Genomic DNA, 24,009 nt, shown 5'->3' with positions numbered 1-24,009 from the left:
AAAGCTCTCTTAAAAAGGCAGATCTTACAGTGCCATTGCCTACCTTAGATCTCTTCAATGCTCTAGCGTTGTTCTTAAGGTGAAGACCATACTTGTTAAGGTCGCTGGTATAGCCATGCATATGGGGACCGTGCCAGCTCTTACTCTTTCCCCTGTTCTTCTGCTTCAGCCGGCAGGGTCCTTCCTTAGTTCTGTGGAGGTGCCCAGCTCACTCCCACCTCAGGGGCGTTTCAACTGTGTTTTTGCCAGTGCCAGAGACTCTTCTCCTCTTCATCTAGTTCACACCATGGTTTACAAGCCAATCAGAGAATTCTAGTGAGGTATTAAAAACAGGCCAAAAAACCCTTTTCTAATCTAAATTCCCTTAGCATCCGATACTTCCCTATCATGCTATATACCACATTTACCTTGACCTCTTGTGTGTGTGTGGGGAAGCTGTGTCTATCCCATCCACTTTTATGTCACCAGTGCTTAGAGCAGATGACATAACACCTAGCAGATAGTAAATATGCATTCAATGATTGAATAAATATGAAATCCTCACACCAGTTTTTTCCAAGTTTGTCACAGAACTCTCCTTTTCAGCAGGATTCTACCCAGTGACTTGTCAAGCCTTCATGTTGATGTGCCAGACTGACACACGTGCCAGGCGTCTGGGGTTGTTAACTAAACAGTCACGTTGCTTTCTTTCCTCTAAAAGTAATTACTGGTTGCTAAATATTCAAACACGCATTGAAAAAGCAGCTCTTTACATTATGTTAAGAAATAAATTACTATTTCTAATTGTGTCTAGTAGTTAATTACTTCTAATTATTAGTCTGAGTAATAAATGACTGCTTCTGATTATGTTGTGGGCACAGTTGGAGCATTCAAAAATGCAATTTTCACAGTTGTTTACATCAGAACATGTTTACTGAATTATTGAGCCATAATTACCCCCAAATAATGGTAGTAAAAAATAATAAACATTTGATAAGTTCAACTGAAATATGTCACTTCTTTGTCAGCTTGTTTTAAGAGATCAAGCATTAAAATGAAACAACCATGCTTGACTTTTCCAGTCTCTTTAGAGGGTAGCACTATGTTAAAATTAGGATATTTGCTTTATTTTGGTTGAATAAGAACTAAATTAGAATGTCTTTTGTTATTTAAAACAACAAGGAAAATAATCAGGACTCTAATAGTGATAAAAATTAGGTTACACAGCCAACATACAACTCATAAGAAGAAATAAATTATGCCTACTTAAAGGGAAATTGTAACAAAGAGTAAAACTCCATAACTAGTTTATTGAGTTACAGCATATCCAAAGTACACAAATAATAAGTGTAGAACATTAAGACTTCCAAACCCTTGGCTTGAATCTGTCACCTCACCAGTTTGTCAGGTCAATGACAGAAGTGGATAATCTATGGTAACCTGTGGGCTGATTTTTTAAAAATTATTTTATTTATTTATTTTCGGCTGCATTGGGTCTTCGTTGCTGTGAGTGGGCTTTCTCTAGTTGTGGTGAGCAGGGCTATTCTTCGTTGCAGTGTATGGGCTTCTCATTGCGGTGGCTTCTCTTGTTGCAGAGCATGGGCTCCAGGTGTGTGTGCTTCAGTAGTTGTGGCACGCAGGCTCATTAGTTGTGGCTCACGGGACCTAGAGTGCAGGCTCAGTAGTTGTGGTACACAGGCTTAGTTGCTCCGCGGCATGTGGGATCCTTCCGGACCAGGGCTTGAACCTGTGTCCCCTGCATTGGCAGGCGGATTCTTAACCACTGCGCCACGAGGGAAGTCCCGGGCTGATTATTTTTTAATACCTCCTACTATTTGCTGAAACCACATCACTATTTTTCCCCCATAGGGTTCTGTTTCCATCCCTTGTGTGCTGGACAGACTCTTAAGATGCCCAAGATCTTTATCTTCTGGGGAGGCCCTTGTGTGATTTCTTCCCCTTGAGTGTGGGTAGAACCTGTGACTTGCTTCTAACCAACCACTTATGGCTGAGATATTGGGACATACATGACTTCATGGATGCCATTATGTGATTAATTACATAAGATTGTAGGGCCCGTTTTGCTGGAGTCTCTGCCTCCCTTACCGGCTTTGAAGAGGCAAGCCACCATGTTGAGAAACCCTATTTGGCAAAGAGCTATGAGCAGCCTCTAGGAGCTGAGGGTGATCTCCACCAACAATCATCAAGAAACTGAAGTTGTCAGTCCTACAACCACAAGTAACTGATTTGTGCCAACAGCCTACACAGACTAGGAAACAGATCTTGCCCAGTCCAGCCTCAGATGAGATGGCAACTCTGCTGATACCTTAACTGCACCCTTGAGAGACCCTAAAATGATCTCCCAGCAAAGTCGTGCCTGAACTCCTGGCCTGCAGAGATTCTAATGACCATGAGCACCAGAGTCCACCTTTCCTTTCCTCTCCAGTTTATAGTTAGTTGTGTTGGCAAAAGTCATAAGACAACTAATCCAGAGGGAGAAGAGTTATGAGTAGAGGAGTGACATCATCTTACTTGAGTTTATTTATTTATTTATTTATTTATGGCTGTGTTGGGTTTTCGTTTTTTTGTGCGAGGGCTTTCTCTAGTTGTGGCAAGCGGGGGCCACTCTTCATCGCAGTGCGCGGGCCTCTCACTATCGCTGCCTCTCTTGTTCTCTGCGGAGCATAGGCTCCAGATGCGCAGGCTCAGTAATTGTGGCTCACGGGCCCAGTCGCTCCGTGGCATGTGGGATCCTCCCAGACCAGGGCTCTAACCCGTGTCCCCTACATTAGCAGGCAGATTCTCAACCACTGCGCCACCAGGGAAGCCCTGACTTGAGTTTTAAAACAAGGCTTTGCGATCATGAGAGACTACTACAAGTAACTCTATGCCAATAAAATGGACAACCTGGAAGAAATGGACAAATTCTTAGAAATGCACAACCTTCCAAGACTGAACCAGGAAGAAATAGAAAATATAAACAGACAAGTCACAAGCACTGAAATTGAAACTGTGATTAAAAATCTTCCAACAAACAAAAGCCCAGGACCAGACGGCTTCACAGGTGAATTCTATCAAACATTTAGACAAGGGCTAACACCTATCCTTCTCAAACTCCTCCAAAATAGAGCAGAGGGAGGAACACTCCCAAACTCATTCTATGAGGCCACCATCACCCTGATACCAAAACCGGACAAAGATGTCACAAAAAAAGAAAACTACAGGCCAGCATCACTAATGAACATAGATACAAAATTCCTCAACAAAGTACTAGCAAATAGAATCCAACAGCACATTAAAAGGATCATACACCATGATCAAGTGGGGTTTATCCCAGGAATGCAAGGATTCTTCAATATACGAAAATCAATCAATGTGATACACCATATTAACAAATTGAAGGAGAAAAACCATGCGATCATCTCAATAGATGCAGAAAAAGCTTTCGACAAAATTCATCACCCATTTATGATAAAAACCCTGCAGAAAGTAGGCATAGAGGGAACTTTCCTCAACATAATAAAGGCCATATATGACAAACCCACAGCCAACATCGTCCTCAATGGTGAAAAACTGAAAGCATTTCCACTAAGATCAGGAACAAGACAAGGTTGCCCACTCTCACCACTCTTATTCAACATAGTTTTGGAAGTTTTAGCCACATCAATCAGGGAAGATAAAGAAAAAAAAGGAATCCAAATTGGAAAATAAGAAGTAAAACTGTCACTGTTTAAATATGACATGATACTATACACAGAGAATCCTAAAAATGCTACCAGAAAACTACTAGAGCTAATCAATGAATTTGGTAAAGTAGCAGGATACAAAATTAATGCACAGAAATCTCTTCCATTCCTATACACTAATGATGAAAAATATGAAAGCGAAATTAAGGAAACACCCCCATTTACCACTGCAACAAAAAGAATAAAATACCTAGGAATAAACCTATTTAAGGAGACAAAAGACCTGTATGCAGAAAACTATAAGACACTGATGAAAGAAATTAAAGATGATATAAACTGATGGAGAGATATACCATGTTCTTGGATTGGAAGAATCAACATTGTGAAAGTGACTATGCTACCCAAAACAATCTACAGATTCAATGCAATCCCTATCAAACCACTAATGGCATTTTTCACAGAACTAGAACAAAAGCTTTCACAATCTGTATGGAAACACAAAAAACCCTGAATAGCTAAAGCAATCTTGATAAAGAAGGGCAGAGCTGGAGGAATCAGGCTTCCTGACTTCAGACTATACTACAAAGCTACAGTCATCAAGACAGTATGGTACTGGCACAACAACAGATATACAATCAACGGAACAGGATAGAAAGCCAGCGATAAACTCATGCACATATAGTCACCTTATCTTTCATAAAGGAGGGAAGAATATACAATGGAGAAAAGACAGTCTCTTCAATAAGTGGTGCTGGGAAAACTGGACAGCTACATGTAAAAGAATGAAATTAGAACACTCCCTAACACCACACACAAAAATAAACTCAAAATGGATTAAAGACCTAAATGTAAGGCCAGACACCATCAAACTCTTAGAGGAAAACATAGGCAGAACACTCTATGACATAAATCACAGCAAGATCCTTTTTGACCCACCTCCTAGAGAAAGGGAAATAAAAACAAAAATAAACAAATGGGACCTAATGAAACTTAGCAGGTTTTGTACAGCAAATGAAACCATATACAAGATGAAAAGACAGCCCTCAGAATGGGAGAAGATATTTGCAAATGAAGCAACTGACAAAGGATTAATCTCCCAAATATACAAGCAGCTCATGCAGCTGGATAACAAAAAAACAAACAACCCAGTCCAAAAATGGGCAGATGACTTAAATAGACATTTCTCCAAAGAAGATATACAGATTGCCAACAAACACATGAAAGGATGTTCAACATCACTAATCATTAGAGAACTGCAAACCAAAACTACAATGAGGTATCACCTCACACTGGTCAGAATGGCCATCATCAAAAAGTCTACAAACAATAAATGCTGGAGAGGGTGTGGAGAAAAGGGAACCCTCTTGCACTGTTGGTGGGAATGTAAATTGATACACCCACTATGGAGAACAGTATGGAGGTTCCTTAAAACACTGAAAATAGAACTACCATACAACCCAGCAATCCCACTACTGGGCATATACTCTGAGAAAACCATAATTCAAAAAGAGTCATGTACCACAACGTTCATTGCAGCTCTATTTACAATAACCAGGACATGGAAGCAACCTAAGTGTCCATTGACTGGTGAATGGATAAAGAAGATGTGGCACATATATACAGTGGAATATTAGCCATAAAAAGAAAAAAACTGAGTTATTTGTAGTGAGGTGGATGGACCCAGAGTCTGTCATACAGAGTGAAGTAAGTCAGAAAGAGAAAAACAAATACTGTATGCTAACGCATATATATGGAATCTAAAAAAAAAAAAAAAAAAGGTTCTGAAGAACGTAGGGGCAGGACAGGAATAACGACACAGGCATAGAGAATGGACTTGAGGACACAGGGAGGGGGAAGGTTAAGCTGGGATGAAATGAGAGAGTGGCATGGACATATATACACTACCGAATGTAAAATAGTTAGCTAGTGGGAAGCAGCCACATAGCACAGGGAGACCACCTAGAGGTGTGGGATAGGGAGGGAGGGAGGGAGATGCAAGAGGGAAGGGATATGGGGATATACATATGCATATAGCTGATTCACTTTGTTATACAGCAGCAACTAACACAACATTGTAAAGCAATTATACTCCAATAAAGATATTAAAACAACAATAACACTTTGCTTTTTGGGTTGAGAATAGACTGCAGGGAGACAAAGTTGGAAACAGGGAGGCAGAAGGTTATTATGCTTGTCTAAGAAAGTGATGGGCTAATGTGGCGTAGAAGAGGGGGTGAGAATTGGAATTTGGATTCACTTTAAAGGTAGAGCCAGGGGGATTTGCTGGTGGATTAGATGGGTGTGGAGTGGGGTGGGGAAGGAGAAGAAGGAGGAAGGAAGACAGAGAATGAGACAGATGAGAGAGAGCGAGAGACAGACAGAGAGAGACAGAGAGGTATTTTAGATTTTGGTCTGAGCCAGTGGAAGGACAGAGGTCCTGTTTGCTGAAATGGGGAAAACTTCTGGAAAGCTGAATTGAAGAGGAAGATAAGGAGTTCAAATTTGTGCATGTGAAGTTTGACTTGCCTGTTAATGCTCTAATGCTCATGTAGAGGTGTTGAACAGTCCGTGGAAAAGCGGGTCCGGTTGGAGGTGTACATTTGGAAGTTGTCACGTATAGATAGACTATGTTTAAAGTCAGGAGACTTGATAAGATCTCTAAAGGACTGGAGATGGGGGAGAGGTGATGCTGGCTCTCAGTCAGGGAGCAGCAGTAGTGGGAAGAGGTTAAATTACAACCAGAGTTAATGGTGGGGAGCAAAAAAGTGTTGCGGTTGACTCTGAGGTTTTTCGACGTTAGAAGTGGAAGAAAGGACTTGACATTTACTGAGATGGGGCTGATGCGAGGCAGAGCAGGTGTGGGTGACTTAATCAGAAATTTGATTTTCCTTTTATTAGGGTGGAGGTGGCAGCTGTGGCAGAAGGTGGAGCAGGGCAGTTGTGAGGGAGCAAAGCTGAATGGTAGTGTGCTAGACAGAGTGCTTCAGAACACAGAGTTCACCCTCCTTTCAGCTTGGAAGGAAGTTCAAGGTTTCCTCTTTGTCAAAGTCTGCAAGGGCCTTCCAGGGCAGTGGCGGAGGCTATCATTTTCCTCTTACCTTTCATCCACCAGCAAGTCTACAATCTTCCAAGGTGAGATGCAAGCAAGTGAAACTCAAAGAAAGACAGGAAAGCCCTTTCCTGCAACAGAGAACATATGGTGTGCAAAAGCCTGAAATATTTACTATCTATCTCTTTTCAGAAAAAGTTTGCCAACATCTTACCTAAGCATAACTAGTACATCTGAATTCAAACTGTTTACCCTAAAAATTTTCCAAGAGATGTTTGTGCTTGTGTGTTTTTATACACACAAACACACACACATTTTGCTTATATATATATATATATATATATATATATATATATATATGCAAAATGGTTATTTGATTTCATAGTCAAACTATAAACTCAAGGGCAACAGAAGAGATAAGTCACAGGAGTTAGAATTCACTGAGTTCAAAGTATTTTTGAGTGGAACAATGTTTCAGCATTTCTTTCTGGGAACGAGATTTATTTGTGCTGGTACCATTTTGAAAATCTGGGCCTTAATATGTACACCTGTATTCCTACAAAAGTCCCTGTCCTCTACAGAGTTTGTTGACAGTATCAAACACACGCCTTTGAAATATCTGTGTGTGTGTTTGTGCTAGATTGCTAGGTATTGGAAGTATTATGAAACCTTAAAGAACAGAGTTGAAAATGTCATCAATTACAAAACAATATATTGGTCTCAGTACGCATGTGTACATGTATGTGCATGTGTGTGAGCGTGTGTGTGTGTGGCAGGGTACAGAGAAAAACTGGGGAACAGTTGGGTAAAGGCAAAGCCCAGCTGGCTCAACTATTTTGGGATCTGGAGACATCTAATACATCCAAACTTTGGAAAACACTATATGACAATTTGTTGGAACAGGAAAAAGAGAGAAAATTCAGTGGGGTATCATGTTCAAAATATAGAATTACTGTCATTGTCATGGATAACTTCAGCATTGGTGACCCTTTCAACAAATCCAGCCTATGGGTCATCTTGGAACCTCTACATTTGTGTATAAGGAGAGACACATCCTGGTCCTTGTCATTAATTGGAACTGCTTGACATGTCCATAATCAGTCCAAACTGTGCAAATATGGGAGTTGCTCCCTTGGGGCCAGTGAGCATCCTGTCTTGGGGAGTGTTGAAGCAGGGGATGGGCAGCTCTTCATCAAAGGTGCTATAGATGTCACTAGACCATTACCTGGCATATAGTTGGTGCTAAAAAAATATTCACTGAATGATAAAACCAAGGGAGTTAGATTAGAGAACTTTCAAATTTTATTCACGCCAAACCTCTGATCCTAAGCTCAGTGAACACTTTTATAGCATATCCATTTCCTTTTCTGGGCATACAGAAAGTACTTCTCAGCCTCTCCTGAACCCTAAGAGGTCTTTCTTGTTCCCTCCTTTTCCATGGCTACCAGAAGGTCAATGTTGAAGATCTTGGTGTCAAAGATGAAAGGAGCCTGGATTCCTGAGTTACTTTTAGGAGGAGATTAGTCTAGCAGAGTTGCCTGCTCACTCTGGCCTGTGATGTGAACAGAAAATAAATTTTTTATTTTGTTAACGCCACTCAGATTGGGGGTTGTTTGTTGCAACATTAGTGTTAGTTTTCTATATTGATGCATTTGTATTACATGACTAAATTAGATAAAAACAACTAAATTCAGGAAAAGATACACCTTAAGTCGAAAAATTACTTTCTATAGAGCAGTGAAAATGAATGAACTACAGCCGTATGCACAGAAACAGAAACATAATGTTGGGTAAAAACATTTACATAATGTAAATTACACAGGAATACATACCATATGATACCATTTATATAAAGCTCAGATATACACAAAACTAAGCGATGTATTGTTTAGTAATACAGACACGTGGTAAAGTTGAAAAACAAAGCAAAATGCAGGACAGTATTAAGCTAGGGGAGAGTAGGTAGAGGAGTGTCAGGAGGGAGGGCAACATAGGGATTTAAAACTCTTGGCAGTGTTCCTAAATCTGGTTAGAAGTATTTATTTAATTATTCTTTATAATATAAATATTTACTGTATGTATTATTTTGTACATATGACAATATTATGTTGGAGTCACATCATGTGTACACCTAACTTACCAACCCAATCATATATGTATACTGGATATTCAATTACACATAATTATATACCATATATTCAATTATGGTTTGCATAAAAATACTTGATTATGTACTGCATATTACTGCATATACTGCAAATTTATAGACACTTATTACTGCAGAAGCCATGTACAAAACCTAGAGTCTGGGTGATTTAATGGATTTTCAAAGATAATTTTGATTAAATGCATGTGTTTACTTAATCACTCACATTGGAACCCAAACTTTGATAAGATGCCACTTTGTTGTATGACATGGATCACACTAAGGGAGTGTTTCCCAAACTGAGGTCCCCAGATCCCTACAGGTTGATAAACTAACTTTGCAATTTTGAAATCTTGGGAGTAATTGTTAACTTGCTTGCAGTCAGGGCACCCACGCCAACAGGTCATTGTCTATTTTAGCCTAGAATTAAACAACTCAGGCTGGTTACAGTGCTTACATATTTCATGCTGATTAGAAGTACTGGTTAGCAATTTATCTGTCTTTGATTAATTAAACAGGGGAAAAGCCAATTTGTTACTAGTATCAACTTGGAAGATGGCATTTATCAAAGCACAAGCCTCATGGGAAGAAATCAATAAAATGAATCCCTTCTGGTGAAAAGGTTTAGAATCAGTGTCCTATATTAATTCAAGTTCATTTTGTGTTTATTCATTTATTAACACATACATTCAACCAATATTTGCTGAGTGCCAACTCTGTGCCAGATAGTTCTAAGCACTGGGGGTAGAATAGTGAACAAATCCAATATCCTTGCTGTTATGGACTGAAGGTTTATGTCCACTGCAAATTCGTATGTTGGAGCCCTAACACCCAGTGTGGCTGTATCTAGAGATGGGGCACCTAAGGAAGTAATTAGGGTTAAATGAGGTTATACTGATGGGGCCCTGATCTAATTGGATTAGTCTCCAAATAAGAAAAGACACGAGCGTGCCTTCTCTCTGTATCTCTCTCCCTCTCTCTCTCTTTCTCTCTCCCTCCCTCCCTCCCTCCCTCCCTCCCTCCCTCCCTCCCTCCCTCTCTCTCTCTCTCTCTCTCTCCCCCTGCATGCATACACCAAGGAAAGGCCACATGAAGACAGAATGAGAGGCTAGCTGTCTGCAAGCCATGAAGAAAGCTCTCACCAGAAGCCAAATGGACTAGAATTTTTATCTTAGACTTCTAGCCTCCAGAACTTGAGAAAATAAACTTCTGTTGTTTAAGTCACCCAGTCTATGGTATTTTGTTATGGCAGCCCAAGCAGACTAAGATACTTGTCTTTGTAGAAATAATAGTAGTGTGGTGGGTCTTAGTATAAGTAGTAGTGTTGCTGACAAAGGGAAGGGAGCCAACATACCTGTTGGGAGGCATATAACATAACGGTGCAAAACATTTCTCATGGGGTCTGACAGCTCTGGGTTTAAGTCCCTTCTCGGTCATTTAATAACTGGAGAAATTTGGGTAAGGAACTTAATTTCTTGAAGCCTCGATTTTCTCTCATGTAAAATGGGAAAGCAGTATCTACCTCATAGGGTTATTGAGAGGAGTAGATGAGCTTGTAAAGCACTTGACAAGCCCCTGTACGTAGAAAAGCCTCACGACATTAGCTATCTCATATAAAAATTCACATACCCCATTCAATCTTCACGACAAACCACAAGTGAGTGTTAGCTGTTTTCTTCATTTTGGAAACATGAAAACTGGGATCAGAGAGGTTGGACAACTTTCCTTAGATGATACATGTTCTCAAGCGCAGAGCTGGTGGAACTTGGATCCAGATCTGCCCACCACCAAAGCCTGAGTTGTCTCCCTGCCTCATGGCTCCTCTGTGCATCCAGATTGAAAAAGCTAAAAGATCTGATATAGTCCTTTCCTTCCAGATCTGTGATTCTCAGCCATGCCTGGGGAAGGTAGAGAGAGCCAAGTTTGAAAAAGCACATAGTTTCTTTGATTTGATTTTATGAACAAACATATACTATTTTACCATTGGCTTTATCCACTCTATAATTTAACTCAAGATGTTGGATTAGGAAGGAAAAGAGTGGTTCCTTTTTATACAAAGAGGGCATGGTTTAAAAAATAGATTGAGACCCTGCTCTCCTGGGGTCTCCTCAGTTTCTTGTCTTGGGCCTCTTTGCAGCAGTTAGGGCTTAACCCAGGAGGCTCATAGGAAGGTTCAGTGAAACCAAAGTGAGGCTTAAAAAAATTATGGCTTTCATATAGCTGATAGAAACCGCGTGCTAATAAAGATGACTGCTGGACTTGCATGTGTGTGGCATTGGCAGGAGTACCTGCCTATAATATTCTAGTTATTCTGCTTCCAGGTGAGCAATAGAGAGCTACATTTCTGCTAATTATCACAGTCAATTAGTTGAATTCTGAGTGAAAAATCTTCAGGGTAAAATCACTGTTTCTCACTGTTCACAAAGAGTTATTGAATTATATTACATGCGATGGTCGCTCCATGACTCACAGCAAAGAGACTGCTCATGCACGTGCGAGCACACACACACACACACACACAAAATGCAACAAAAACGTCAGCTAGCAGCAGAGGTGTATGTAAGTGATAGAAGCACGGAGACAAAACTGGCATCAAATGGCAGTTCAGGTCTTATTTTGGCCCCAAACTTGTGAACAATACCAACAATACTTTTAGTTTTTAAAGCTTTTTAGATTCTGGAATTGTGGATGAGGAATTATAAACAATATTTCCATTTGACAAATGTGGAGATTGAAGGCTGGCAGGATTATGTGCCTCGGACATTTGTAAGAATTGCTTGTCTAGCTCCATTTTGAAGTTAGACAGGCTGAGTTTTGAATATACACTTCGACACTTTTAAGCAGTGTGACGTAGGCAAATAGTTCATGCTGTGTGTATCTATTTCTTCAATGAGAAACCAGGAATAGTAATCCCTTGAGAATCATCAAAAGAATTGAACCATGTAACATATTTCAGTGTATAATATGACTATTAACAGATGTAATAATCATTTGGCTGGGCTCTCTTTGTTCAGTATTTTTCTTCCATGCAGGAGTCAATGAGAACTCTCTAAATACACTGACGGGAATGATAAAGTCAGGTGAGCAGCTAAATGGACTTTTAAACACACATGACCAAGGCTTTTAGTTGCAGGGGCCATGCTTTTGGAGACAGCAGCAGTTTTCTTCCAGGCTAAAACCCTGGCTTTGAGTATCAAAAGTCAAAGAGCTCCGAGGACTCATGAAGTATAAATTTTTATTCCATAGGTAACAGTAGGTTATGAATGAAGGTTGGTATAAAAATAGTTTTTCTCCCCTGCCATAATACATATCCCAAAGGAAAACAAAAGATTTGGACAATGGTAGATACTCCTGAGGGGACTTTTTTTTTTTTTTTTTTTGCGGTACGCGGGCCTCTCACTGCCGCGGCCTCTCCCGTTGCGGAGCACAGGCTCCGGACGCGCAGGCTCAGTGGCCATGGCTCACGGGCCCAGCCGCTCCGTGGCATGTGGGATCCTCCCTGACCGGGGCACAAACCCGCGTCCCCTGCATCGGCAGGCGGACTCTCAACCACTGCACCACCAGGGAAGCCCCTGAGGGGACTTTGAGCCCCATCCCTGGGCTGAATCTGTTTTTATTGGAATAGAAGGAGGGGATTAGAACTTGGCTAGGTTTCAGAGGACCTGAGAACAGATGGGACTTGTGTGTGAATCCCCATGACATACACAGAAGACCTACAAAGTTCCTGAGAATTTTATATCATCATAAACACTGTCAGCTTCGACTGAAAGAGAGTACTAAATGAAAGAAAGCTGTCAGCCTTCTACAGTCTACTGGCAGGAAACAAGCTGATAAAACTACTCGGCTGCAAGCAAGTGCTACCTTTCATGAAAAAGTAAGGAAACTCAGGGGATAGAACCTCATGTTCAGAGGGTAGAGCTATGGGTCCAGAGGAGGGAGCCTTGAGCCCAGAGGGAGGAGCCACATGCCTCAGAAAACTATTCACAGGCCTTGAAACCTAATGGAACCTTCCTGCCTGGATTTCAAAATTGCTTGACTATTTTTTGCCTTTCAATTTCTTCCCTTTTTGAACAAGAATGCCTATAACTGTCATTTGATGTCAGTCCCAGCATTGCCTTTGAGAGTAGATAACTTATTTCTTGAGTTTCACAGGTCGGCAGATGGAGAGGAATTACGCCCTAGGATGAATTATACTCAGAATCTCACCCTTGCCTAATTTACATAATTTAGATACTGAGATTTGGGACCTTTGAGCTGATTTGATTTATATGAGGTTTTAAACTTTGAGTTGATCCTGTAATGTGTTGAGGCTTTTGGAGAATTTGGGATGAAGTAAATGTACTTTGCATGTGGCACGGACATGAATCTTTTGGGCTAAAGGCAGAGTACTGTGGTAGGTTGAATAATGGCTCCTCAAAGATGTTCACACCCCTAGTCTCAGAACTGGTGAATATGTTTCTTTATATGTGAGAGGATGTTGAAAAGGTGACTAAATTAAAGGCATTGAGGCTGAGATATTACCCTGAATTATCCTGGTAAGCCCAATATAATTACCTGGGTCTTTAAAAACATGAGACCATTTTCTAGCTTTAATCAGAAAAGGAGATGTGATGTTGGAAGCAGAGTCAGAGAGATGCCACATGGCTGACTTTGAAGGTGGAGGAAAGGATCCATGAGCTAAGGAATGCAGGCAGCCTCTAGAAGACGGAAAAGTCAAGGAAGTGGAATCTTTCCCAGAGCTTCCAGAAAAAACACAGCCCGTTGACACCTTGATTTTGACGCAGGGAAACCCGTCTGGAGGGCTTCTAACCCTCCAGAACTGTAAGACAATAACTTTGTGCTATTTTAAGCCACTAAACTTGTGGTAGTTTTTAATAGCAGCAACAAAAAGTGAATGTAGGCATATAAAGGTATTTCTCATGTGACTCTTATTAGAAAACTGGTAAAAGCCATCACTAAAGACGTTTGGAGCAGGGAGAGCTTCCAACCATAGACTTCATGGAATAAGCAGCATTTGAGCTTGGCACTAGTTATAACTGATGGAGAGGACTCTCTAGTGTAATCAAAGACACGGTGGCCTAGATGGATATGCAGAGTGCAACGGGGGGATTAGTGGTCATCTGGGGTGTCACTCATTAAAAGAACCAGACACTTTCTAACCACTGCTTTGAGATCACTTTAGTTACTGTGCCTCTGGGACTAAAAACGTCAATATATGTTGAAGTCAGAATTCCTAAATCACACTGTTCATTATCATTGCTCTTGGGAGGCTCAGTGATTTTTATGCACATAACAGAGACTTGTATGAACTATTCCTCCCTGAGATGTCATTCTTGGTTTTACTTCCTTTGTAAACTTACTGAGTGACCTTGGGTAAATCAACAACCATCTCCTGGGTCTTTCTTTCTTCTTCAAGAAGATAACAGTATCCTAGTCTCTTTCTTTTACTTTTTTTTTTTTTTTTTTTGGTCACTCTTACACCTCTGCCATATTCCCAGCTTTTAGGAGGGTGGGAGAATAAATTAGAAACCTTCTTTCAAGGGCTTTGAACTTTTCTATAGAGTGATTCTCAAACTTGTTTAGGAGATAGAGCATCTGGAAAGCATGGCACTCTTTGAAGAATGTCATGAAATACTTATTGATATATTTAATGCTGGTATATGTAATAGGAACAGTTCTACTTCCAGACAATATGACAATCTGCGCATGATTTAAAAACCACCACCTTGAGTACACATGTCCATGAAAGGAACAAGCTGTTGGTCTAAATGTGATTGGCTGTTTCTGAGTTGTTCTGCTAATATTTGTCTGCTGCTTGTTCACTTATTTTTTCATCTGCCAGTACTTTAGGTAGCAGATGTCCAACGTTTAAGAAAAATATCTGGGAAGAAAGCTTGAAATTGGAAAAAATGTGATTCTAAACTAATTTTTTTCCTGATAATTGGAAAAAATTACCATTATTTGGTTTCATGGCAGAACACCTCCATTAAGCCTTCAGAGATCTGACATTCAGTATGAGCTTTGAGAACTTCCATTACTGTGAGTACATAATGAGATTCCTGAAGGGAAAGGCCAGCATCTTATTTCTTTTTGTATTCTCGAACATATTTAAATTGTTATTTTCTCGTCACTATTTAATAATAATAGCTACTATTCACTGAACACTTACTGTTTATCAGATGTTGTGCTAAGTCCTGAGTACATATTAGGATACTATTATTACTGTCCTAGTCTTAGAGATGAGATAGTGAATCTCCCACAGATTATCTGCTCAAGGTCACAAAGCCGATAAACAGAAGAGTCAGGATTCAAACTTAGGACCTGATCCCTGAGCCTGATCCCAGAGCCTTGAACCACTTCTCTACTCCCTAAACCTAAATCTCACTTCCTCCTAGATGAAGTCCCTCCCCATGCCCACCCTCAATTCTAGGATGCTCTAAATTCTCCCACCTTGAGATGCTTATGGCACTCACTCTGTGTCTGGGTCTATGCTTTTCCTCCTCAACCAGTTTGGCACCTCCTAGAGTACTGAGCACTGCATGATCTTGTGGGTCATGCTGTGACTTGTGAGCTGGAGAGTGGTGCAAAATAGCAGAGAGAGAAATGATTTTTGCTGTAGGAAGATCCTCTCACTCTTTGCCTTTGGCTTGGTTTCAGTTCAAACGTCAACTTTCAGAGAGATACTCCTGATCATAATACCTGAAAATGTCTCTCTTTCCCCAGATGCCACTCTTGTTTCATTTCTCCCATGGCACATACCCCATACCAGAAAGTACTTGTTTACTTACTTGTGTATTGCCTGGTCTCTCTCCCCAAGAATAAAAACTCCAGGAGGGTAGGGTCCTTATCTATCTTGCTCACATCTGTATCTTCAGTACCTAGAACAATGATAGCATGTAAAGTTTAGTCAAGTATTTGTTGAAGAAATACATGAATGAATATACTGAAATGTTTTTGAAATACTTTACTCATTAAATAAATATTGAGTATTGACTTTGTGCTGGACATTGTTCTAAGTGTCAGGAATGCCATGCGTTGTAAAGCAAACCACTTTAAAAAATTTCACTCTGGTTGTATCTTCAAATTATCAGCAATCTGACTGTTCGGTCAAAATTAGGATGATCATATATCCTGGTTTGTCTTGGACTATGCTTTTGTCCTGACATAATCATAAAGAGTGTCCCTTTCACTCTCCAAAATGTCCTGGTTTGGAAGATAAATTAGATAGTCACTGTCATTAAACTTGATGTATCAGTGTAATAAAAACTAACAGAGAGGCAAACAGCAGACAAAGTAAAACCCTGGTATGTGTCAGTCAAACAGTGGATCTGTTTGCTGTGCATAGTATTCATTTTGTGATGGTAAAATCATTCACGCTGGCCGAAGCAAAAACATAAAGGGGCATTGACAGGTTTATGTAGCTGAAAAGTCTGCTGAGTTGCTCCCCTTATTCCTGAGTAGTCCCTGGCTCACCTTTCCTAGTATCTAATGGCAGCGACAACCTCTGCCTCATCCCATTTCAGTTCAAGTCTAGCAGAGGAGAGCCAGAGCCTTAGCCAGGAGCACTTGTATGAGTTCTGAGATCGACTCTGACTGGCCCAGCTTGGGTCATATACCCCTCTTATCCCCAAGGAAAGGTTGTGTGCTGATTGGGTTATGTTTTACGTTTATAAAGGCATGGGTTATGTTTTCCATCCTTGTAGCTGAATAAGGAGCCCTACAATACCACATATCCTGAGATGGAGGAACAGTAGCTCTGTCCACAAATGGAAATCAGGAATTTTCCAGAAGAAAAGAGAATATAATCAAAATACGGGCAGGGAACCTTAAGTGTCCTCTACAATGTGTGTGTTTGTGGATGTCTGAATTGTGCACACATGTATATTTTTGGGCTGATCAACTATCTTATTGAATCTGAGCAATAGCTTCAATCAAACAATTTTATATCTACACATTCTCTTTCTCAGGTTCCTGCTTTATAGATCCAAATAAAGCTTTATTTTTCCATCCTATCACCACTTCATGTAAGAATCCTGTACTATCCCTACAGTATATGGCAAGTCTTCATTGCTCACTCATAGGACTTCTATGTACAGATGTTCAAGTTGTACACTGCACATAGACTACAATTGAGTTGTGCCATATGGAGACCCTATGTAATCCCTTATAGATATTCCCTTAACAGATGAGGAAAATGGGGTTAATTGATTTACTCAAGCTTGTCCTCTAAATCTTATGCTCTTTCACTTAGAGAATCTGGTCAACTCAAAGGAGTTCTCATGCTGTTTTACCTGGAAAGGAAGTAATTACTCTTTACCATTACATTCTCTCCATGACTTTAAATTAACACTACTGAAGCCTTGGAAATTATAAGGTATTCTCATTTTTGTTTTACATTTGGATAGATTAAGCAAAAAAAATCAGTGAAACATCTGTAGTGCTTATACCCTTAAGACCAGAAGTAAGTAGACATGATTAATTCTGTAAAGAGGTATGCAAGGCAACAGAATTTATAAATTTTGCTGGGGTCTCTCTCTCTTTTTTTTTTTTAACATCTTTATTGGAGTATAATTGCTTTAAAATGGTGTGTTAGTTTCTGCTTTATAACAAAGTGAATCTGTTATATATACATATATATACATGTGTCCCCATATCTCTTCCCTCTTGCATCTCCCTCCCTCGCACCCTCCCTATCCCACCCCTCTAGGTGGTCACAAAGCACCGAGCTGATCTCCCTGTGCGATGCGGCTGTTTCCCACTAGCTATCTATTTTACATTTGGTAGTGTATATACGTCCATGCCACTCTTTCACTTTGTCCCAGTTTACCCTTCCCCCTCCCCGTATCCTCAAGTCCATTTTTTAGTGTGTCTGCCTCTTTATTCCCGTCTTGCCCCTAGGTTCTTCATGACCATTTTTTTTTTTTTTAGATTCCATATATATGTGTTAGCATACGGTACTTGTTTTTCTCTTTCTGACTTACTTCACTCTGTATGACAGACTCTAGGTCCATCCACCTCACTACAAATAACTCACTTTCGTTTCTTTTTATGGCTGAGTAATATTCCATTGTATATATGTGCCACATCTTATTTATCCATTCATCTGTCAATGGACACTTAGGTTGCTTCCATGTCCAGGATATTGTAAATAGAACTGCAATGAACATTTTGGTACATGACTCTTTTTGAATTATGGTTTTCTCAGAGTATATGCCCAGTAGTGGAATTGCTGGGTTGTATGGTAGTTCTATTTTTAGCTTTTTAAGGAACCTCCATACTGTTCTCCATAGTGGCTGTATCAATTTACATTTCCACCAACAGTGCAAGAGGGTTTCCTTTTCTCCACATCCTCTCCAGCATTTATTGTTTGTATATTTTTTGATGATGGCCATTCTGACTGGTGTGAGATGATATCTCATTGTAGTTTTGATTTGCATTTCTCCAAAGATTAATGATGTTGAACATTCTTCCATGTGTTTGTTGGCAATCTGTATAACTTCTTTGGAGAAATGTCTATTTAGGTCTTCTGCCCATTTTTGGATTGGGTTTTTTTTTTTTTTTTGATATTGAGCTGCATGAACTGCTTGTAAATTTTGGAGATTAATCTTTTGTCAGTTGCTTCATTTGCAAATATTTTCTTCCATTCTGAGGGTTACCTTTTCATCTTATTTATGGTTTCCTTTGCTGTGCAAAAGCTTTTAAGTTTCATTAGGTCCCATTTGTTTATTTTTGTTTTTATTTCCATTTTTCTAGGAGGTGGGTCAAAAAGGATGTTGCTGTTATTTACATCATAGAGTGTTCTGCCTATGTTTTCCTCTAAGAGTTTTATAGTGCCTGGCCTTACATTTAATCCATTTTGAGTTTATTTTTGTGTGTGGTGTTAGGGAGTGTTCTAATTTCATTCTTTTACATGTAGCTGTCCAGTTTTCCCAGCACCACTTATTGAAGAGACTGTCTTTTCTCCACTGTATATTCTTCCCTCGTTTATCAAAGATAAGGTGACCATATGTGCGTGAGTTTATCTCTGGGCTTTCTAACCTGTTCCATTGATCTATATTTCTGTTTTTGTGCCAGTACCATACTGTCTTGATTACCATACTGTCTTGTAGCTTTGTAGTATAGTCTGAAGTCAGGGAGCCTGATTCCCCCAGCCTCCGTTTTTCTTTCTCAAGATTGCTTTGGCTATTCAGGGTCTTTTGTGCTTCCAAACAAATTGTGAATTTTTTTGTTCTAGTTCTGTGAAAAATGCCATTGGTAGTTTGATAGGGATTGCATTGAATCTGTAGATTGCTTTGGGTAACAGAGTCATTTTCGCAATGTTGATTCTTCCAATCCAAGAACATGGTATATCTCTCCATTTATTTGTATCATCTTTAATTTCTTTCATCAGTGTCTTATAGTTTTCTGCATACAGGTCTTTTGTCTCCTTAGGTAGGTTCATTCCTAGATATTTTATTCTTTTTGTTGCAGTGGTAAATGGGAGTGTTTTCTTAATTTCACTTTCAGATTTTTCATCATTCGTGTATAGGAATGCAAGAGATTTCTGTGCATTAATTTTGTATCCTGGTACTTTACCAAATTCACTGATTAGCTCTAGTAGTTCTCTGGTAGCATCTTTAGGATTCTCTATGTTTAGTATCATGTCATCTGCAAACAGTGACAGTCTTACTTCTTCTTTTCCAATTTGGATTCCTTTTATTTCCTTTTCTTCTCTGATTGCTGTGGCTAAAACTTCCAAAACTATGTTGAATATAGTGGTGAGAGTGGGCAACCTTGTCTTCTTCCTGACCCTAGTGGAAATGGTTTCAGTTTTTCACCATTGAGGACGATGTTGGCTGTGGGTTTGTCATATATGGCCTTTATTATATTGAGGAAAGTTCCCTCTATGCCTACTGTCTGGAAGGTTTTTATCATAAATGGGTGTTGAATTTTGTCGAAAGATTTTTTGGCATCTATTGAGATGTTCATATGGTTTTTCTCCTTCATTTTTTAAATATGGTGTATCACATTGTTCTATTTGCGTATATTGAAGAATCCTTGCATTCCTGGGATAAACCCCACTTGATCATGGTATATGATCCTTTTAATGTGCTGTTGGATCCTGTTTGCTGGTATTGTGTTGAGGATTTTTGCATCTATGTTTAACAGTGATATTGGCCTGTAGTTTTCTTTCTTTGTGGCATCTTTGTCTGGTTTTGGTATCAGGGTGATGGTGGCCTCGTAGAATGAGTTTGGGAGTGTTCCTCCTTCTGCTCTATTTTGGAGGAGTTTGAGAAGGATAGGTGTTAGCTCTTCTCTAAATGTTTGACAGAATTCACCTGTGAAGCCATCTGGTCCTGGGCTTTTGTTTGTTGGAAGATTTTTAATCACAGTTTCAATTTCATTGCTTGTGATTGGTCTGTTCATATTTTCTATTTCTTCCTGGTTCAGTCTTGGAAGGTTGTGCATTTCTAAGAATTTGTCCATTTCTTCCAGGTTGTCCATTTTATTGGCATAGAGTTGCTTGTAGTAATCTCTCATGATCCTTTGTGTTTCTGCAGTGTCAGTTGTTACTTCTCCTTTTTCATTTCTAATTCTATTGATTTGAGTCTTCTCCCTTTTTTTCTTGATGAATCTGGCTAACGGTTCATCAATTTTGTTTATTTTCTCAAAGAACCAGCTTTTAGTTTTATTGATCTTTGCTATCATTTCCTTCATTTCTTTTTCATTTATTTCTGATCTGATCTTTATGATTTCTTTCCTTCTGCTAACTTTGGGGTTTTTTTGTTCTTTCTCTAATTGCTTTAGGTGTAAGGTTAGGTTGTTTATTTAAGATGTTTCTTGTTTCTTGAGGTAGGATTGTATTGCTATAAACTTCCATCTTAGAACTGCTTTTGTTGTATCCCATAGGTTTTGGGTTGTCGTGTTTTCATTGTCATTTGTTTCTAGGTATTTTTTGATTTCCTCTTGATTTCTTCAGTGATCTCTTGGTTATTAAGTAGTGTGTTGTTTAGCCTCCATGTGTTTGTATTTTTTACAGGTTTTTTTTCCTGTAATTGATATCTAGTCTCATAGCTTTGTGGTTGAAAAAGATACTGGATACGATTTCAATTTTTAAAATTTACCAAGGCTTGATTTGTGACCCAAGATATGATCTATCCTGGAGAATGTTCCATGAGCACTTGAAAAGAATGTGTAATCTGTTTTTTTGGATGGAATGTCCGATAAATATCCATTAAGTCCATCTTGTTTAATGTATCATTTAAAGCTTGTGTTTCCTTATCTATTTTCATTTTGGATGATCTGTCCATTGGTGAAAGTGGGGTGTTATAGTCCCCTACTATGATTGTGTTCCTGTCGATTTCCCCTTTTATGGCTGTTAGTATTTGCCTTATGTATTGAGGTGCTCCTATGTTGGGTGCATAAATATTTACAATTGTTCTATCTTCTTGGATTGATCCCTTGATCATTATGTAGTGCCCTTCTTTGTCTCTTATAATAGTCTTTGCTTTAAAGTCTATTTTGTCTGATGTGAGAATTGCTACTCCAGCTTTCTTTTGATTTCCATTTTCATGGAATATCTTTTTCCATACCCTCACTTTCAGTCTGTATGTGTCCCTAGGTGTGAAGTGGGTCTTTTGTAGACAGTATATATATGGGTATTGTTTTTGTATTTATTCAGCCAATCTATATCTTTTGGGTGGAGCATTTAATCCATTTACATTTACGGTAATTATTGATATGTATGTTCCTATTACCATTTTCTTAATTGTTTTGGGTTTGTTATTGTAGGTGTTTTCCTTCTCTTGTGTTTCCTGCCTAGAGAAGTTCCTTTAGCATTTGTTGTAAATCTGGTTTGGTGGTGCTGAATTCTCTTAGCTTTTGATTGTCTATAAAGGTTTTAATTTCTCCATCAAATCTGAATGAGATCCTTTTTGGGTTGAGTAATCTTGGTAGTAGGTTTTTCTCCTTCATCACTTTAAATATGTCCTGCCACTCCTTTCTGGCTTGCAGAGTTTCTGCTGAAAGATCAGCTGTTAACCTTATGGGTATTCCCTTGTGTGTTATTTGTTGTTTTTCCCTTGCTGCTTTTAATATTTTTTCTTTGTATTTAATTTTTGATAGTTTGATTAATATGCGTCTTGGCCTGTTTCTCCTTGGATTTATCCTGTATGGGACTCTTTGTGTTTCCTGGACTTGATTAACTTTTTCCTCTCCCATATTAGAGAAGTTCTCAACTATAATCTCTTCAAATATTTTCTCAGTCCCTTTCTTTTTCTCTTCTTCTTCTGGGACCCCATAATTCGAATGTTGGTGTGTTTAATGTTGTCCCAGAGGTCTCTGAGAATGTCCTCAATTCTTTTCATTCTGTTTTCTTTATTCTGCTCTGCAGTAGTTATTTCCACTGTTTTATCTTCCAGGTCACTTATCCGTTCCTCTGCCTCAGTTATTCTGCTATTGATCCCTTCTAGAGAATTTTTTAGTTTCATTTATTGTGTTGTTCATCACTGTTTGTTTGCTCTTAAGTTCTTCTAGGTCCTTGTTAAACGTTTCTTGTATTTTCTCCATTCTATTTCCAAGATTTTGGATCATCTTTACTATCATTTTTCTGAATTCTTTTTCAGGTAGACTGCCTATTTCCTCTTCATTTGTTAGGTCTGGTGGGTTTTTACCTTGCTCCTTCATCTGCTGTGTGTTTCTCTGTCTTCTCATTTTGCTTATCTTACTGTGTTTGGGGTCTCCTTTTCACAGGCTGCAGGTTTCGGGGGCTCTGGCTCACCCAGGCCAGGTGGAGGGAGGGTTGCGGATGTGGGGTGAGCCTGCGGCGGCGGCAGAGGCTGGCATGACGTTGCATCAGCCTGCGGCGCGCCGTGTGTTCTCCCGGGGAAGTTGTCTCTGTATCCCGGGACCCTGGCAGTGGCGGGCTGCACAGGATCCCCGGAAGGGGGGTGTGGATAGTGACCTGTGCTCGCAAACAGGCTTCTTGGTGGTGGCAGCAGCAGCCTTAGCGTCTCATGCCCGTCTCTGGGGTCTGTGCTTTTAGCCGCTGCTTGCGCCCGTCTCTGGAGCTCCTTTAAGCAGTGCTCTTAATCCCCTCTCCTCACGCACCAGGAAACAAAGAGGGAAGAAAAAGTCTCTTGCCTCTTTGGCAGCTGCAGACTTTTCCAGGACTCCCTCCCAGCCAGCCGTGGTGCACTAACCACCTGCAGGCTGTGTTCACGCCGCCAACCCCAGTCCTCTCCCTGCGATCCGACCTCTGAAGCCTGAGCCTCAGCTCCCAGCCCCGCACACCCTGGCGGGGGAGCAGACAAGCCTCTCGGGCTGGTGAGTGCTGGTCGGCACCGATCCTCTGTGCGGGAGCCTCTCCATTTTGCTCTCTGCACTCCTGTTGCTGCACTCTCCTCCGCGGCTCCGAAGCTTCCCTCCTCCGCCACCCGCAGTCTCCGCCCACAAAGGGGCTTCCTAGTGTGTGGAAACCTTTCCTCCTTCACAGCTGCCTCCCACTGGCGCAGGCCCCATCCCTATTCTTTTGTCTCTGTTTATTCTTTTTTCTTTTGCCCTACCCAGGTACGTGGGGGGTTTCTTACCTTTTGGGAGGTCTGAGGTCTTCTGCCAGCATTCAGTAGGTGTTCTGTAGGAGTTATTCCACGTGTAGATGTATTTCTGGTGTATCTGTGGGGAGGAAGGTGATCTCCGTGTCTTACTCTTCCGCCGTCTTGAAGCTCCTTTTGCTTGGGTCTCTTTGTTCTTCTGTCTTAGCCATTTAAATTGCTCCCAAATCAAGTATGGAAAGAAACATGGGAACTTAGGAGTGTGGTTCTTCAATTTTAGTGTTCTTAGTAATCACTATGTGTTCTTGTTCAAAATACAAATTCCCAGCAGATTCCAGACACATATTGAATCAGATTGAATCTGCATTTTTAACAAGCACCCTGGTGACTGTGATATGTTTACACAAACATTCTTTGAGAAATAGAGATTTTTGAAATATAAAGACAATAAAAATGAAACAAGGCATCCTCCTTTTCTGTATCCATTTATAATTCATTGCATACTAGGTGTCTATAATGGTCACAGTCCTAGATATGCATAGTTTTTGGATTTCCAAAATAGTCTGTAATTTTCTTTTTGGTATTCACACTGACTGTGGTTTGGGAAAAAATTATCCA

The 24,009-nt window shown here is 40.0% G+C and overlaps 1 protein-coding gene across 2 annotated transcripts in view; it reads right to left on the bottom strand.

Moving 5' to 3' along the window:
• Positions 1 to 7,503: 7,503 nt before the first annotated feature.
• Positions 7,504 to 24,009, bottom strand: part of LOC111164403 (uncharacterized) — a 110,388-nt gene continuing 93,882 nt past the window's right edge. Inside the window, exons 4-7 of one of the 2 annotated variants that reach the window (XR_016388307.1) lie at positions 23,428 to 23,611; positions 15,649 to 15,738; positions 10,490 to 10,758; positions 7,504 to 8,266 (exon numbers count right to left, since the gene is read on the bottom strand). Coding sequence is in view for 1 of the 2 variants with exons in the window: in XM_089898726.1 (XP_089754852.1) it covers positions 8,235 to 8,266; positions 15,649 to 15,738; positions 23,428 to 23,611 (306 nt within the window). In the remaining variant the exon portion in view is untranslated. The remainder of the gene's footprint in view (positions 8,267 to 10,489; positions 10,759 to 15,648; positions 15,739 to 23,427; positions 23,612 to 24,009) is intronic. The other variant, XM_089898726.1, reaches the window with a different exon arrangement.

The sequence above is a fragment of the Delphinapterus leucas genome, chromosome 17 (genome assembly GCF_059928025.1).
Source record: "Delphinapterus leucas isolate spDelLeu-1000000601 "Yukka" chromosome 17, BTC_Dleu_Yukka2, whole genome shotgun sequence".
In the NCBI taxonomy this organism is placed as follows: domain Eukaryota; kingdom Metazoa; phylum Chordata; class Mammalia; order Artiodactyla; family Monodontidae; genus Delphinapterus; species Delphinapterus leucas.
Note: the sequence above shows the minus strand (reverse complement) of the source record. Positions and strands in the feature narration are given on the sequence as shown.